Source organism: Ictidomys tridecemlineatus, chromosome X (genome assembly GCF_052094955.1).
Source record: "Ictidomys tridecemlineatus isolate mIctTri1 chromosome X, mIctTri1.hap1, whole genome shotgun sequence".
Classification (NCBI taxonomy): Eukaryota; Metazoa; Chordata; class Mammalia; order Rodentia; family Sciuridae; genus Ictidomys; species Ictidomys tridecemlineatus.
Window position 1 is genome coordinate 115,146,375 of NC_135493.1, and position 13,147 is coordinate 115,159,521.

Below are 13,147 nucleotides of genomic sequence, written 5' to 3' on the forward strand. Positions count from 1 at the left end.
GCCCACCATCAGCAACTAAGCAAGACCCTGTCTCAAAAAGGCGGGGGGTGGGGGTACATAGCTCAATGGTAAAAGCATCCCTGGATTCAATCCCCACTACTCCACCTACACAAAAGTTAAAGCAAATTAAAAAAAAGCCCAATCAATAAATGGGCAAATGAACCGAATCAACATTTCTCAAAAGAAATTCAAATGGCCAACAAATAAATGAAAAACGTTTGATCTCTTTAGGAATGAGGGAAATGCAAACAAAACTACACTAAGGTTTAATCTCACACCAGTAGAATGACAATCAACAAGAATACAAATAGTCGCCAGGTGCGGTGGTCTATACCTGTAATCCCAGCAGCTAGGGATGCTGAAGCAGGAGGATCGCAAGTTCACAGCCAGTTTCAGCAACTTAGCAAGGCCCTAAGCAACTTAGTGAGACCCTGTTCCAATGTAAAAATATAAAATATAAAAAGGGCTTAGGGTGTGGCTCAGTAGTTTAGTGCCCCTGGGTTCAATGTCTGGTACCTTCTCCCCAAAAATAATACAAATAAATGCTGGTGAAGATGCAAGGGAAAAGAACATTTATACACTGCTGGTGGATTATAAATTAGTATAATTTATAAATTAGTATAACCACTATGGACTATAACCAGTATGGATTGTTCCTCAAAATACTAGGCATGGTGTCATCATATGACCCAATTATACCACTCCTCAGTATTTACCCTAAATCTAAATTAAAGTAAGCATACTATAGCATTACATGCATCCTGTGTTTACAGCAGCACAATTTACAATAGCTAAATTATGGAACCAAACTAGGTGCCCATCAACAGAAGACTGAATAAAGAAAATGTAGTACATATACACAGCTATAAAGAATGAAATGATGTTATTTGCAGGAAAATGGATGAAAGCAGAGAATATTATGCTAAGTGAGATTAGCCAGACTCAGAAAGCCAAGAGTTATAACTTTGTGTGTGAAAGCTAGTGAGAAAAAAGAAAAGGGACCTCATCAAAACAGAAAAGAGACTAGTAGATGAGAAGAAGGGGATCTGGGGAAGGAGGAGGGGAGGGGAGAGGGGTAAGAAGGAATGAAATAGACCAAACTGTAAACTGTACATGTATAAACACATCACAATGAATCCTGTTATTATGTAAAACTATAATGAACATAAAAAATTAAAAATAAAGACTGCTTTAGAACTGGGGTTATGGTTCAGAGGTAGAGCGCTTGTCTATCATGCCCAAGGCCCTGGGTTCAATCTCTCACACTGCAAAAAATAAAATAAATAATAGCTTACTTTCAACTCTTGGTAGGATACAAGTATCAAAAGACCTTTACATGCCTAAACAGTTACCAAAATGCTTTTGTTCTTTTTGTACTGGAGACTAAACCCAGCGACCCTCTACCACTGAGCCACAGCCCCCATTTTAACTTTATTTTGAGACAAGGTCTTGCTAAGTTGCTGAGGCTGTCCCCAACTCACCATTCTCCTGCTTCAGCCTCCCAGGTCACTGAGATTACAAACACGCCTGTGCCCAGCTTCAAAATGATATGTTGTAGAGAAAAAGATACCATTTATCTTAATTAAGATCTAAATCCAAGGGTTTGAAAGCAAAGAAGAAATCAATGGCTCCCACATCAGAAGATCCTCTTTCTTTTTCTTTTTCTTTCTTTTTTTTTTTTTTTGGTACTGAGGATTGAACCCAGGGGCACTTAACCACTGAGCCACATCCCCAGCCCTTTTGTGTATTTTATTTAGAGACAGGGTCTCTTGAGTTGTTTAGGGCCTCGATAAGTTGCTGAGGCTGGCTTTGACCTTGGGATCCTCCTGCCTCAGCCTCCCAAACCACTGGAATTACAGGCGTGCACCAAGGCCCCCAGTGGAAAGTCCATTTTTTGTGTGCTCCTATGCCTAGGGCCTTGGGGAGCTGCTGCAGGAAGGGGTATTTGACTGACCTCACACATGGCATCAGTCCAAGCAAAGCAGAAGGAAGGTAGTATTTCTATCTCCAAGCAGAAACCTGGACTTATTTCAAATAGGTACAATGTGATTATAAAACCAGCAGAGTTAAGTCCCTCCTGAAAGACAGGAAAATGAACCAACTAACCTTTAAGGTCTTATTGTGACGCTGAAGTTCCCTGCAAAGAGACTCCAGTTTGCTTCTTGCCAAGATAGCTTTGCTGTGTTCACTCTGCAGGTGAACTTTCTCTTTCACGATCTGGGCTTGCTTCTTCTGCAGAATCTTCATTTGCTTCTGAACATTCCTGCTTTCCTCCAGCTAAAATTAACAAAGACTTGATGTTTAGGAAGTACAGCAAAAACCTTACCATTATGGCTTGGAGAATCATAGTGAGGGCTATGTACTCTTCAAAAAGCCACATACAGAGGGCTGGGGATGTAGCTCAGCTGTAGAGCACCTGCCCAACGTGTGAAGCCCTAGGTTAGATCCCCAGTAATCCCCCACCCCCAAATGTCACAAACTGTATCATATTTAAATTGTTTCATGCCACGCAACATTCCCAGCCTCATTTCTTTTCCAATTGCAATGGGAAAGTAAGCAAATTTAGATTGGTTAGAAAAAATGATCTTAATCTTTTTTGGGGGTAAGGAGGGCATTAGATATACTTAATTTTTACAATGACATTTTATTATCCTATTCGGCTTTATTTTTTTTTTTAAAGGAAACTGAGGCAAAGCAGAGTAGACATTTATTTTTTATTTATTTATTTATTTCTTAGTTCTCGGTGGACACAACATCTTTGTTGGTATGTGGTGCTGAGGATCGAACCCGGGCCGCACGCATGCCAGACCAGCGCACTACCGCCTGAGCCACATTCTCAGCCCCCTATTCGGCTTTATTATCTAAGCTTTATAAAAGAATTACCTGAGCTGTCAGAGATATTAAATTGCCCCAAATTCCACCAGGCACAGTGGCACATACCTGTAATACCAGAAACTCTATAGAGGCTGAGGCAGGAGGATTGCAAGTCTTGTTTAAAAATTTTATTTCAGGGCAGGTAAGTTGGCCAGGCTGGCTTTGAACTTGCAATGTTTCTGCCTTAACCTCCTGAGTAGCCGGAATGACAGATGTGCAGTACCACACCATGTTATCTCTTTATTCTTTTATTTTTTTTAAAAAAAGCTGATGTTTTAGGAACCAACACTGAGTTATTCTTCTAAAAGAATACCCACAGACTATTGTACTGAAATGATCATCAGAATTTAGAACTCGATAAAAGTAGCACTCTATGAGCGAGAAGAATTGCTGCAATTTTAGGTTTGAGGCAAATGAATCTATTTCAAGGTTAAATCAACACTAGCAGATAAGATGGCAGCCTCACTGACCTTTCTGTACAGCTTTTACTGAAGAAGGAAATGATGCTGAGTCACAATTTCAAGGGCAAGAGTGCCATCTTGTGGTCTATCAAAACATCTAGCATCTTCACCAGCATTAAGCTTACGGATATTAAAAACAACTTTGCTGAAATTTCTGTCGGAAAATCACTGCTCTTGAATAATAAAGGTGAAAAGTCATCTTCCCATGGACTGTGAGTGGCAGTGCAGGTTCAGCTCACAGTGCCTACAACGGCCCCTGGGTATGTAGCTCCCCAGCCCACCCTGAAAATGAGACCCCAATCCTAAATACTATGTTATATTCCTTTGCTTCCTTTTTTTGTGGGGGGGATACTGGGGATTGAACTTAGGGGTACTCGACTACTGAGCCACATCCCCAGTCCTTTTTTTGTATGTTATTTAGAGACAGGGTCTCACTGAGTTGCTTAGCACGCAAAATTGCTGAGGGTGTCTTTGAACTCACAATTCTCCTATCTCAGCCTCCCAAGCACTGGGATTTACAGGCGTGTGCCATAGCGCCGAGCTCCTTTGCTTCCCTTTTTAATGTTACTTCATTTTATCATATATACTACTAAAAAATATCTTTTTTGGTTTTAGTTGTTTTGACTTTGTGGTGACTAGTAGAACTGAGGAACTGAATTTTATCATTCTTAATTTGTATTAAAGTTAAGTAGTGGGGCTGGGGATGTGGCTCAAGCAGTAGCGCGCTCGCCTGGCATGTGTGCAGCCTGGGTTCGATCCTCAGCACCACATACCAACAAAGATGTTGTGTCCGCCGAAAACTAAAAAATAAATATTAAAATTCTCTCTCTCTCTCACTCTCTCTAAAAAAATTAAAGTTAAGTAGTCACACATGGCCAATGGTGACTGCCTTAGCACATGTCTCAACTACTTCTAAAACAGGTCCATATTGTTGGCATGCAGCTATAGACGGGGAATTAGCAAATTTTTTTTACAAAGGGCCACAAAGCAAATATTTAAGGCAGGCCATATAGTAAACACTTTAAAAATGCAAAATCAAGCCAGGCATAGTGGTGCACACCTATAATCCCAGTGGCCTGGGAGGCTAAGACAGGAAGATTGCAAGTTCAAAGCCAGCCTCAGCAATTTAGCAAGGCCCTAAGCAATTCAGCAAAACCCTATCTCAAAACATAAAACCAGATGGGGATGTAGTTCAGTGATGGTTCAACACCCCTGGGTTCAACCTCCGATATCCCCCCCAAAATGTAAAACCACTCTTAACTTGTGGGTAGTGTAAAAACAGGCTTTAGGCTGGATTTGGCCCACAGGTTGTAAAATCTCCACTTTTAGCTCATGGAAAAGCTCTTCCTAGAATGCTCCAGGCCCTAGATTCAATCCCCAGCACCACCACACACATACACACAAAAAGCCACCCCCCTCCCACCAGCACACACTTCATTACTTCATCGATCCTTCCTCTAATCAATGGGCATTAGTACTGTGTTCAGGTTTCGTTATCAGTCACAGCAGTATGAACGCTCTCAGATGTGTTTCCTCATATACACATGCAGGAATTTCTTTTGGGTGCAAAACGAGAAGCAGGGTTGCTAGGCAATGATTTCTAAATGTTCAGTTTCACATGACATCACCAAATTATTTTCCAGAATGGCTGACAAATTTATATTCCCCCAAGCAATATGTAAGATATCTATCATGCAGATCTCTACATCCTATCCAAATCATAGTACCATCAGATTTTTAATTTATGCCACTACAATAAACATAAACTGGCATCTCGTTGTGATCTTGATCTGCATCTCCCTGATCACTATAGAAGGTAAAACATTTCTTCATGTTTATGTGACTTTAAGTTATCTATGCATCTTTGTTTTTCCACTTTTATAAAATGCCTCTTTCATATCATCTGGGTTATTTGTAGGTATCCTTTTGGGTATTCTTGATACTAAGTCTTCTGCTGGTATTATATTTATTGGAGATATGTTATCCTCACTTTGGAACTTCTTTGTTAGGTGTCTTCTAATGAGAAGTCTTAATTTCAATAAAGCCAATTTGTGCAATCTTTTCTCTGACAGTACTTTCCATGTAGTGAGGAATCATTTCTTTACCTAAGACTGGGAAAATATTTACCTACTAATAAATCTAAATAATATCTAAACTTTTAAAACCTTACTTTTAACATTTAAAATTGGAAATTGTAATATAGTACATAAGGAACCACTTTCATTTCCCCACAAAGATAATGCCTTTTAACTTTCCATTAACATCATAAGGATCCCAGCTACTCAGGGGGCTAAGGAAGGAAGATCACAAGTTCAAAGACACCCTCAACAATTTAGTGAGACCCGTCTTCAAATTAAAAAGGGTTGGTTCAACCCCTACTACTGCCAATAAACAAAACAAAACAAACAAAAACCAGTTAGGGATAACAAGATTCCCCCAAAATGCATTTGCTGATCCCATGAAATGCTCTCCAAAATCCCAAATGGAAGATCACCTGAGCCCAGGAATTCAAAACAAGCCCCAGTCACATAGCAATACACCATCAGGGAAAAAAATCCTCCAATGGGACTACTAAGATGAATTCAAAATTTGCAGAAAGTAAAGGACCAAGAATAGCCAAAATACTCTGACTAAAAGAATAACAAAATGATATACCTACCCAATTTCATTTTTTATTACCACTATATTAATCTATATAAACTGTTGAATATAAAAGAATAGCATTACAAAGTACTTAGGGATCAAGTTAATGGTATCCACACTTAAAAGCAAAATAATGAGATTTCTGGAGCCCATGAAATCTGGTGAACATGTTTGGTCACCAGGTCTCCCCAATGGACTATCCCAATTATAGAGCAAAAACTCGATTTTAGCTGCTCCACAGAACAATCCTATGCACCAGTGTAATGAGCAGTGATGATACAAGATGACTCCATCACCAAAGGACAGGGATAGTCATGGCAAATGGGAAACTGTTGGAATAATCCTTGAGAAAAGGCTAATCCCTTAAGTGGTCTCACTACTATGTAACATGTACACTCTACCTTTTAAATGAAGTGTTTTAAAAAATAAAGCTTTAGGGTTTTTCTGAAAATGGCACATATTCATCTTTCATACGTTCAGCACAAACCTACGAGAAAAAGAGATTACTCACTAGGCAAGTCTTCAATGTGCCACATCCTAAAATGAATGCAGCAATTAATACCAGTGCTTAACAATAACCACATGCGCACAAATGATGACAACAGCCGAGCCGGTGGTGCATGCCTGTAATCTTACTGGCTTGGGAGGCTGAAGCAGGAAGATCACAAGTTCAAAGCCAGCAAAGCAAGGCACTAAGCAACTCAGTGAGACCCTGTCTCTAAATAAAATACAAAAAAGGGATGGGGATGGAGCTCAGGGGTCTGAGTGACCCTGAGTTCAATCCTTGATACCTGCCCCCCTCCCACAAAAAAGGGGGTGACAACAAAAGCCACACACAAAAACACCCTAGGACCAGGAATTGCTACTTAAAAGTTATGAGTCAAGGTCTGGCAGCATCACGTCACCCTGGAGCTTGTTACAGTGCAGATTCTCAGGCCTGACCCAGACCTAGTGAATCAGAGTGTGTATTTTAATGAAAATCCCAATGATTTGTGTGCACTGAAGGTGGTAAGGCTATAGACATTTGTGTGCACTTGCAAAGAAATATCCCAGCCAAGCATGGTGGTGCATACCTGTAATCCCAGTGGCTCAGGAAGCTGAGGCAGGAGGATCATGAGTTCAAAGCCAGCCTCAGCAACTTATCAACTCAGTGAGAACTTGCCTCTAGTTAAAATATTTTTTTAAATGGCTGGGGGTATGGCTCAGTGCTTAAGTGCCCCGGGGTTCAATCCCTCGTACTAAAAAGAAAAGAAATACCCTAGATGACTATCTGCTCTTTTTTCTCTGAATCCACTCATGGTTGTCTGCTATTCTCATGACATTGAGTCAAACAGCTACACTTCTATACTGCTTTTTCTGATTTTTATCCTTCTACCCATTTCTTTCTTTTGCCTTTTTTGTCTTTGTCTTTTTCTATCACTTCTTGCATGGTTCTTCTCATGTGAATGGTGATAATGGGGACTAGCTTCCACAGCAAATGGAAGCAATCCTTTCCTGAAGCCAGCAATCCACTACATTGTGTTTTCTGCCAACTTTGCAGGGTCACTTTCAATGATGCACAGGATTTCCTACTGCTCCAAATAGTAGAAGGTGCCAGACTACAGAATATCAGCCAAGCAGAGTAGGCCTGGACCACTCTGTAAACTAAGGGAAAGGAAGTCATTCTTTGAGTAATCAATAAACAGAATTCATTTCTTTAAGGTGGATGGGGGAATCTCATGAAAATTGAAGGGAGACCAGAATAGAGTAAAGGGACCAGGCAAGGGAGGAAGGAAGGAAAGGGGAAATATTGGGGAATGATGTTGGCCAAATCATATCATATGGTATGCATGTATGAATATATAACAACAAATCCCACCCTTATGTACAACTGTTATGTGCCAATAAAAATTAATTTCTTTGGGCTGGTCATTGACAAAAAGTAATAATTTATAATATGGAATAGCTGCTAATAAGAGATTAAAATACATAAAAATATTTAATGATAATTCACCTAAATATTTCACAAAAGGCAACAATTTTACCATATACATTCATTGTAAAAGTTTCCCACAACCCTTCTATCAAAGGACTCTATGCCTTTCCAATTCTTCAATTAAAATAGGATGGCAGGGTTTCCATATTGAGACTGCTTTCACAATTCCAAAATGATATTAATGCTAATTAAAACAACAAATGCAGAACAAACTCTTTGATGAGGTTGATTTCTTTGGAAGATGGAAAAATGAACAAGTGACACAGAGTAGATGCTAAATAAATTCCTTGAGATATTCCTGAGGCCATTTAATCTAACCCACAATTTCAATCCAAATGGTTATAGCCTTTGTCTCTAGAATTCCCTTAGGAAAAGTTAAATACAGGAACCACTATACCCCCAACTTCAACACAGCAATGAAAAGGCTGACTTAGAACTCTAAAACCGAGCTTTAAAAAATCTATGCCAGCTGGGTATGGTGACATAGATAGGCCTGTAGTCCCAGTTCTGTGGGAAGCTGAGGCAAAACAATCACTTAAGCCCAGGAATTTGAGACCAGCCTAGGAAACAGTAATGAGACCCCCCATCTCAACACAAACAAACAAACAAACAAACCCCAAAAAAATCTATGCCACAGCTCAGCACTATAATGTTCTCCATCTATTACCTGGCAAATTGAAATTAGGCAATCAACAAAAAGCCCCAAGAAATCCAATTCTCCCCTTCCATTTTAGAATAAAATATAATTTAAAGCTAACGCAAAATTATAGTTTAAAAATCGATATTATCAAGGCATACATTTTGCTGTATTTCATATGGCCCTCACATCCTTGATTTAATACTCACAAGATCAGCATATTTCTTACAGAGAGCTGCCAGCTTCTCCTCTGGGGTTGAAAGGGTGTTTAGGGCTTGCATCAGTAATAAAACTTCTTTTCCTGATAATTAACAAGATAAGAAATAAGTCCCAGAAGAAGAAGATGATTGAATCTAATCAGCTAATTCTACTAACACTTGCCATGTTTTCATATTGAAAATAAAGTAACATATCTACAACTGGAAATAAGCTTAATTAAGAAAATTATTTTGGGGACTAGGGGTGTGGCTCAGTGGTTAAGCAATTGCCCAGCAAGCACGATACATTGGGTTTAAACCCTGGTACCAACAAAAAAAAAAAAAACAAAAAAGGAAGGAAGAAAGAAAGAAAGAAAGAAAGAAAAGCTATTTTAAAATTTTGGATTAGCAGGCTACCATCCACACCCCAAATTTCTTCACTCACTCATTAACACTGCTATTTCTAAGAACACTTGTTGAAAATTCCCTTGCCTACCTCTGATGTCCAAGTTAAGACAAAGGGCAAATTACAAAGGGCACAGAATATTTTTAAAAGCTTCCTCCTAACCAAGTACAACTACAGAAACAAGTTCAAAGGGAGTTTCAGTTGGTACTATGCCTTGTCTATCCAAAATGTATACAATCACTGGTGACCCATATTTTTTCCTTTGAGCAATTAAATAACTTATCTTCTAGTGATGTACTAAGCATATTCCTTGTGTTAGCCAAGGTCAGTACAAATAAAAGCACAAGATAGCTCTTCCCTTGGGACAAAGAGCTTAACAAGAGTATTTTAAGGACTTTGGCAGGGAGAGGCAGTTAGCTGAGACAGGAGGGGACAAGTGGTGTCTCAGAAGAGATCAGGCATGTTCAGGATAGTATGGACACAGAAAAATGGTGCTTCAAGATAAGTGATAACATATTATTTCTCAAGCTGAGTGGTAGGTACCATTTTTATTTTTTAATGTTTATTTTTACATGTAATATATTTCATTAAAATATATATCTTAGGGCCAGGGTTGTGGCTCAGTGGTAGAGTGCTTGCCTAGTATGTATGCAGCACCAGGTTCAATCCCCGGCACCACATTAGAAAAATAAACAAAGTTTAAAAAAAAAAAAAATATATATATATATATATGTATGTATATATCTTAAAATGACTTTGGTGCCATGCACAGGGGGGCACGCCTATAATCCCAGCAATTCCAGAGGCTGAGGAAGGAGGTTCATAATAAGGCCAGCCTCAGCAATGTAGTGAGACCCTGTCTCCAAACAAAAAATGGGCTGGGGATGTAGATCAGCAGTACACATTCATGGGTTCGATCCCCAGGACTGAGAAAGAAAGAACAAACAAACTAACTTTGGCATCTAGTATGGGGGAAAAGCAGGCCAATTTCAAGAAAGAATACTTCTGGGCTGGGGTATACATCAGTGGTATAGCACTGAACCACCATGCAGAAGTCCAGGTTTAATCCTCAGCATCACAAAAAAATAAATAAATAAAGGGAAAGGAGGGGTTAGGGTTGTGGCTCAGAAGTAGAGTGTGTGAGGCGCTGGGTTCGATCCTCAGTACCACATAAAAATAAAATAAAGGTATTGTGTCCACTTACAACTAAAAAATAAATGTAAAAAGAACGAATGAAAGGAAAAGGGAAAAAAAGAATATTTTTCAGACCAGGGGTGCTGGCAAAGGCTTCTGATCCCAGCTAATCAGGAAGATGAGGTGGGAGGATTCCCTGAGCCCATTGAGGCAATAAAACATGACTATTGAGTATGATCAGAAATAATCATAATGTCACTTATACTATTATGAAGAATTGAAAATTCCATCTTTTTTAGATAAGTTGCATACCATAAAGTTCATTTTGTTTATTTATTTATTTTTAGAGATGAGATCTGTAAAGTTCCAGGATAGCCTTGAACTCCCAGGCTTAAGTGATCCTCCTGCCTCATCCTCCAGATTAGCTGGGACTACAGGCTCTTGCCACAGTGCCCAGGTACAATTCACTTTTTAGGTGTACAATTTAGTATATTCACAAGGTTGTATAACCATCTCCACTATCTTAACTCCAGAACACTTTCATTACCTTAAAAAGAAAATGACACCTATTAGCAGTCACTACTCATTCCTCTATCCTCCCCAGCTCTGGCAATCACAAATCTATTTCCCTGTCTTCATAGATTTGTCAATTCTGGACATTACATATAAAATGGAGTTACACAATTGTGGATTTTTTTGTGTGTCTGACTTACTTCACTTTACAAAATGTTTTTAAGTTCATTCATGTAGTATGATGTATCAATGCTTCGTTCATTTTTATGGCTGAGTAATATTCCATAATGCAGACAGACCACATTTTGTTTATCTGTTTATTATTCGATATTTATTATTTATAAATTTATTATTCCCACTTCTTGGCTGTTATGAATAATGCTGCTCTGAACATTTGTATAAAAGCTTGTATGCACGTTTTCAGTCCTCTTGGCTACATATCTAGATGCAGAATTGCTTGGTTATGATTACATTATCTGGAACTCTTACATGCTTTTACACATGTAATTAGGGCTATCAATTTAAGAAATTATGTCTTGTTTGTAAGGAATTAAAATTATTTTCATATTCCTGCCAGACAAAGTGGCACAAGCCTATAATCCCAGCAACTCGGGAGTCTGAGGTAGGAGGATTCCAAGTTCAAGGCAAGACTTAGCAAGACCCTTTGAGACTCTGTCTCAAAATAAAAAAATTAAAAAGGACAAGGGATATAGGTCAGAGGCAAAGTACTCCTGGGTTCAAACAACAAGAATAACTGAGGGACAACCAATAAGACTAAAATAAAATAGGTTTTCAAATTTCCTTCATGAGATTTAGCCTGTCACATTCTTGATCTAAACTGCAAGCTACATAGCAAAGGAGAGAAAATATACCCTGAAAGCTAGTCGACCCGCTTTCTGAACTACAGATAACATTATGATGTCTCTTGAGTTTTGTTCCTTATCTTTAAAGAAACTGATCAAATAAATACATATTTTTGGTCAGACTACATTAAAGATGTAACAAGTCAAATACCACTTCAGTCAAGGTGGCCCCTAATTTTTTCAAGAAAACTCTTTTTTGTTGTTGTTGTTGTAGATGGACACAATACCTTCATTTTATTTATTTATTTATATGTGGTGCTGAGGATGGAACCCAGTGCCTCACATGTGCTAGGCAAGCACTCTACCACCGAGCTACAACTGCAGCCCCAAAAAGTGAACTCTTGATTTTTTTAAAATATTTTTTTTAGTTGTAGTTGGACACAATACCTTTATTTATTTTTATGTGGTGCTGAGGATCAAACTTGCTCATGCTAGGTGAGCACCACAACCCCAGCCCGAACTCTTTTGATTTTTTTAAAGAGAAATAACTACACTTCCTCCTCTGCTATTTTTGCCTCCTAAACATAACTGCAGCAGACATGCAGACTGACCTCACCAGTAGGTATATTAGCTAAACACCTCCCAACAGGTCAAGTTCATGGCCACTGTGCTGCAGAAAATATGAGTAAAATGAGCAGTATGTGAAAATGTGCAACCACTGAGCAGAGATTATTACCTAAGGTTTTTTCTTTGTTCCTGGTGCACTCTGAATCTTGCTGACCATCAGGGGGATCTGTTCGAGCTTCTCGTCCAGGAATTTCCTCTCTTGACTCCTGGGCCCGGTAGGCTGAGCTCACCAAATTCCTGTTCTTTGTTATAAAATCACTGCTACCTTCATCCTCTTCCAGTGAATGCTTGTTACTTGTGCCACCACATTTGGAGTCTTGATGTTGAAGAATATCATTTGATTGAGAGTTACACAACATATCAGCTTTCACCCCTAGCCCACAAATTCCAGTTTCTTCCATTGTGCTAATTTCAAACTAGAGGAAAGTGGACGGAGAAAAAAAAAGATGGAAAAAGTTAAATTAAATGCAATCCATATTTATAACCAATGACAGATACATCATAGCTTGACAGCATTTTTTTCTTGGTGGTTTGTAAAATCAAAGTAAATAAGCACTTTCTAAGTTTCACTGAGATAAATTACAAGTTTAAAAAGGCCAGTTGTGGTGATACACAACTGTTATCCCAATGACTCAGGAGACTGAGACAGAAGAATCACAAGTTCAAGGCCAACCTTAATTAGCAACTTAATGAGACCCTCGGTAATATGGTGAGACTCTGCTTCAAAATAAAAACATAAAAAAGACTGGGCTAGGGTTGTGATTCAGTGCTAAGAGCGCTTGCCTAGAATGTGTGAGGCACTGGGATTGATTCTCAGCACTGCATATAAATAAATAAATAAAAATAAAGGTTCATTGGGCTGGGGTTGTAGCTCAGT

At 38.8% G+C, this 13,147-nt stretch overlaps 1 protein-coding gene across 4 annotated transcripts in view; it reads right to left on the reverse strand.

Moving 5' to 3' along the window:
* Txlng (taxilin gamma) overlaps positions 1-13,147 on the reverse strand; it is a 53,357-nt gene that overhangs the window by 17,780 nt on the left and 22,430 nt on the right. For all 4 annotated transcript variants that reach the window (XM_005316006.4, XM_021722948.3, XM_040291681.2 and 1 more), the window contains 3 exons: positions 12,380-12,686; positions 8,800-8,891; positions 2,107-2,277 (listed from right to left, as the gene is read on the reverse strand). In XM_005316006.4, coding sequence (XP_005316063.1) covers positions 2,107-2,277; positions 8,800-8,891; positions 12,380-12,686 — 570 coding nt within the window. The remainder of the gene's footprint in view (positions 1-2,106; positions 2,278-8,799; positions 8,892-12,379; positions 12,687-13,147) is intronic.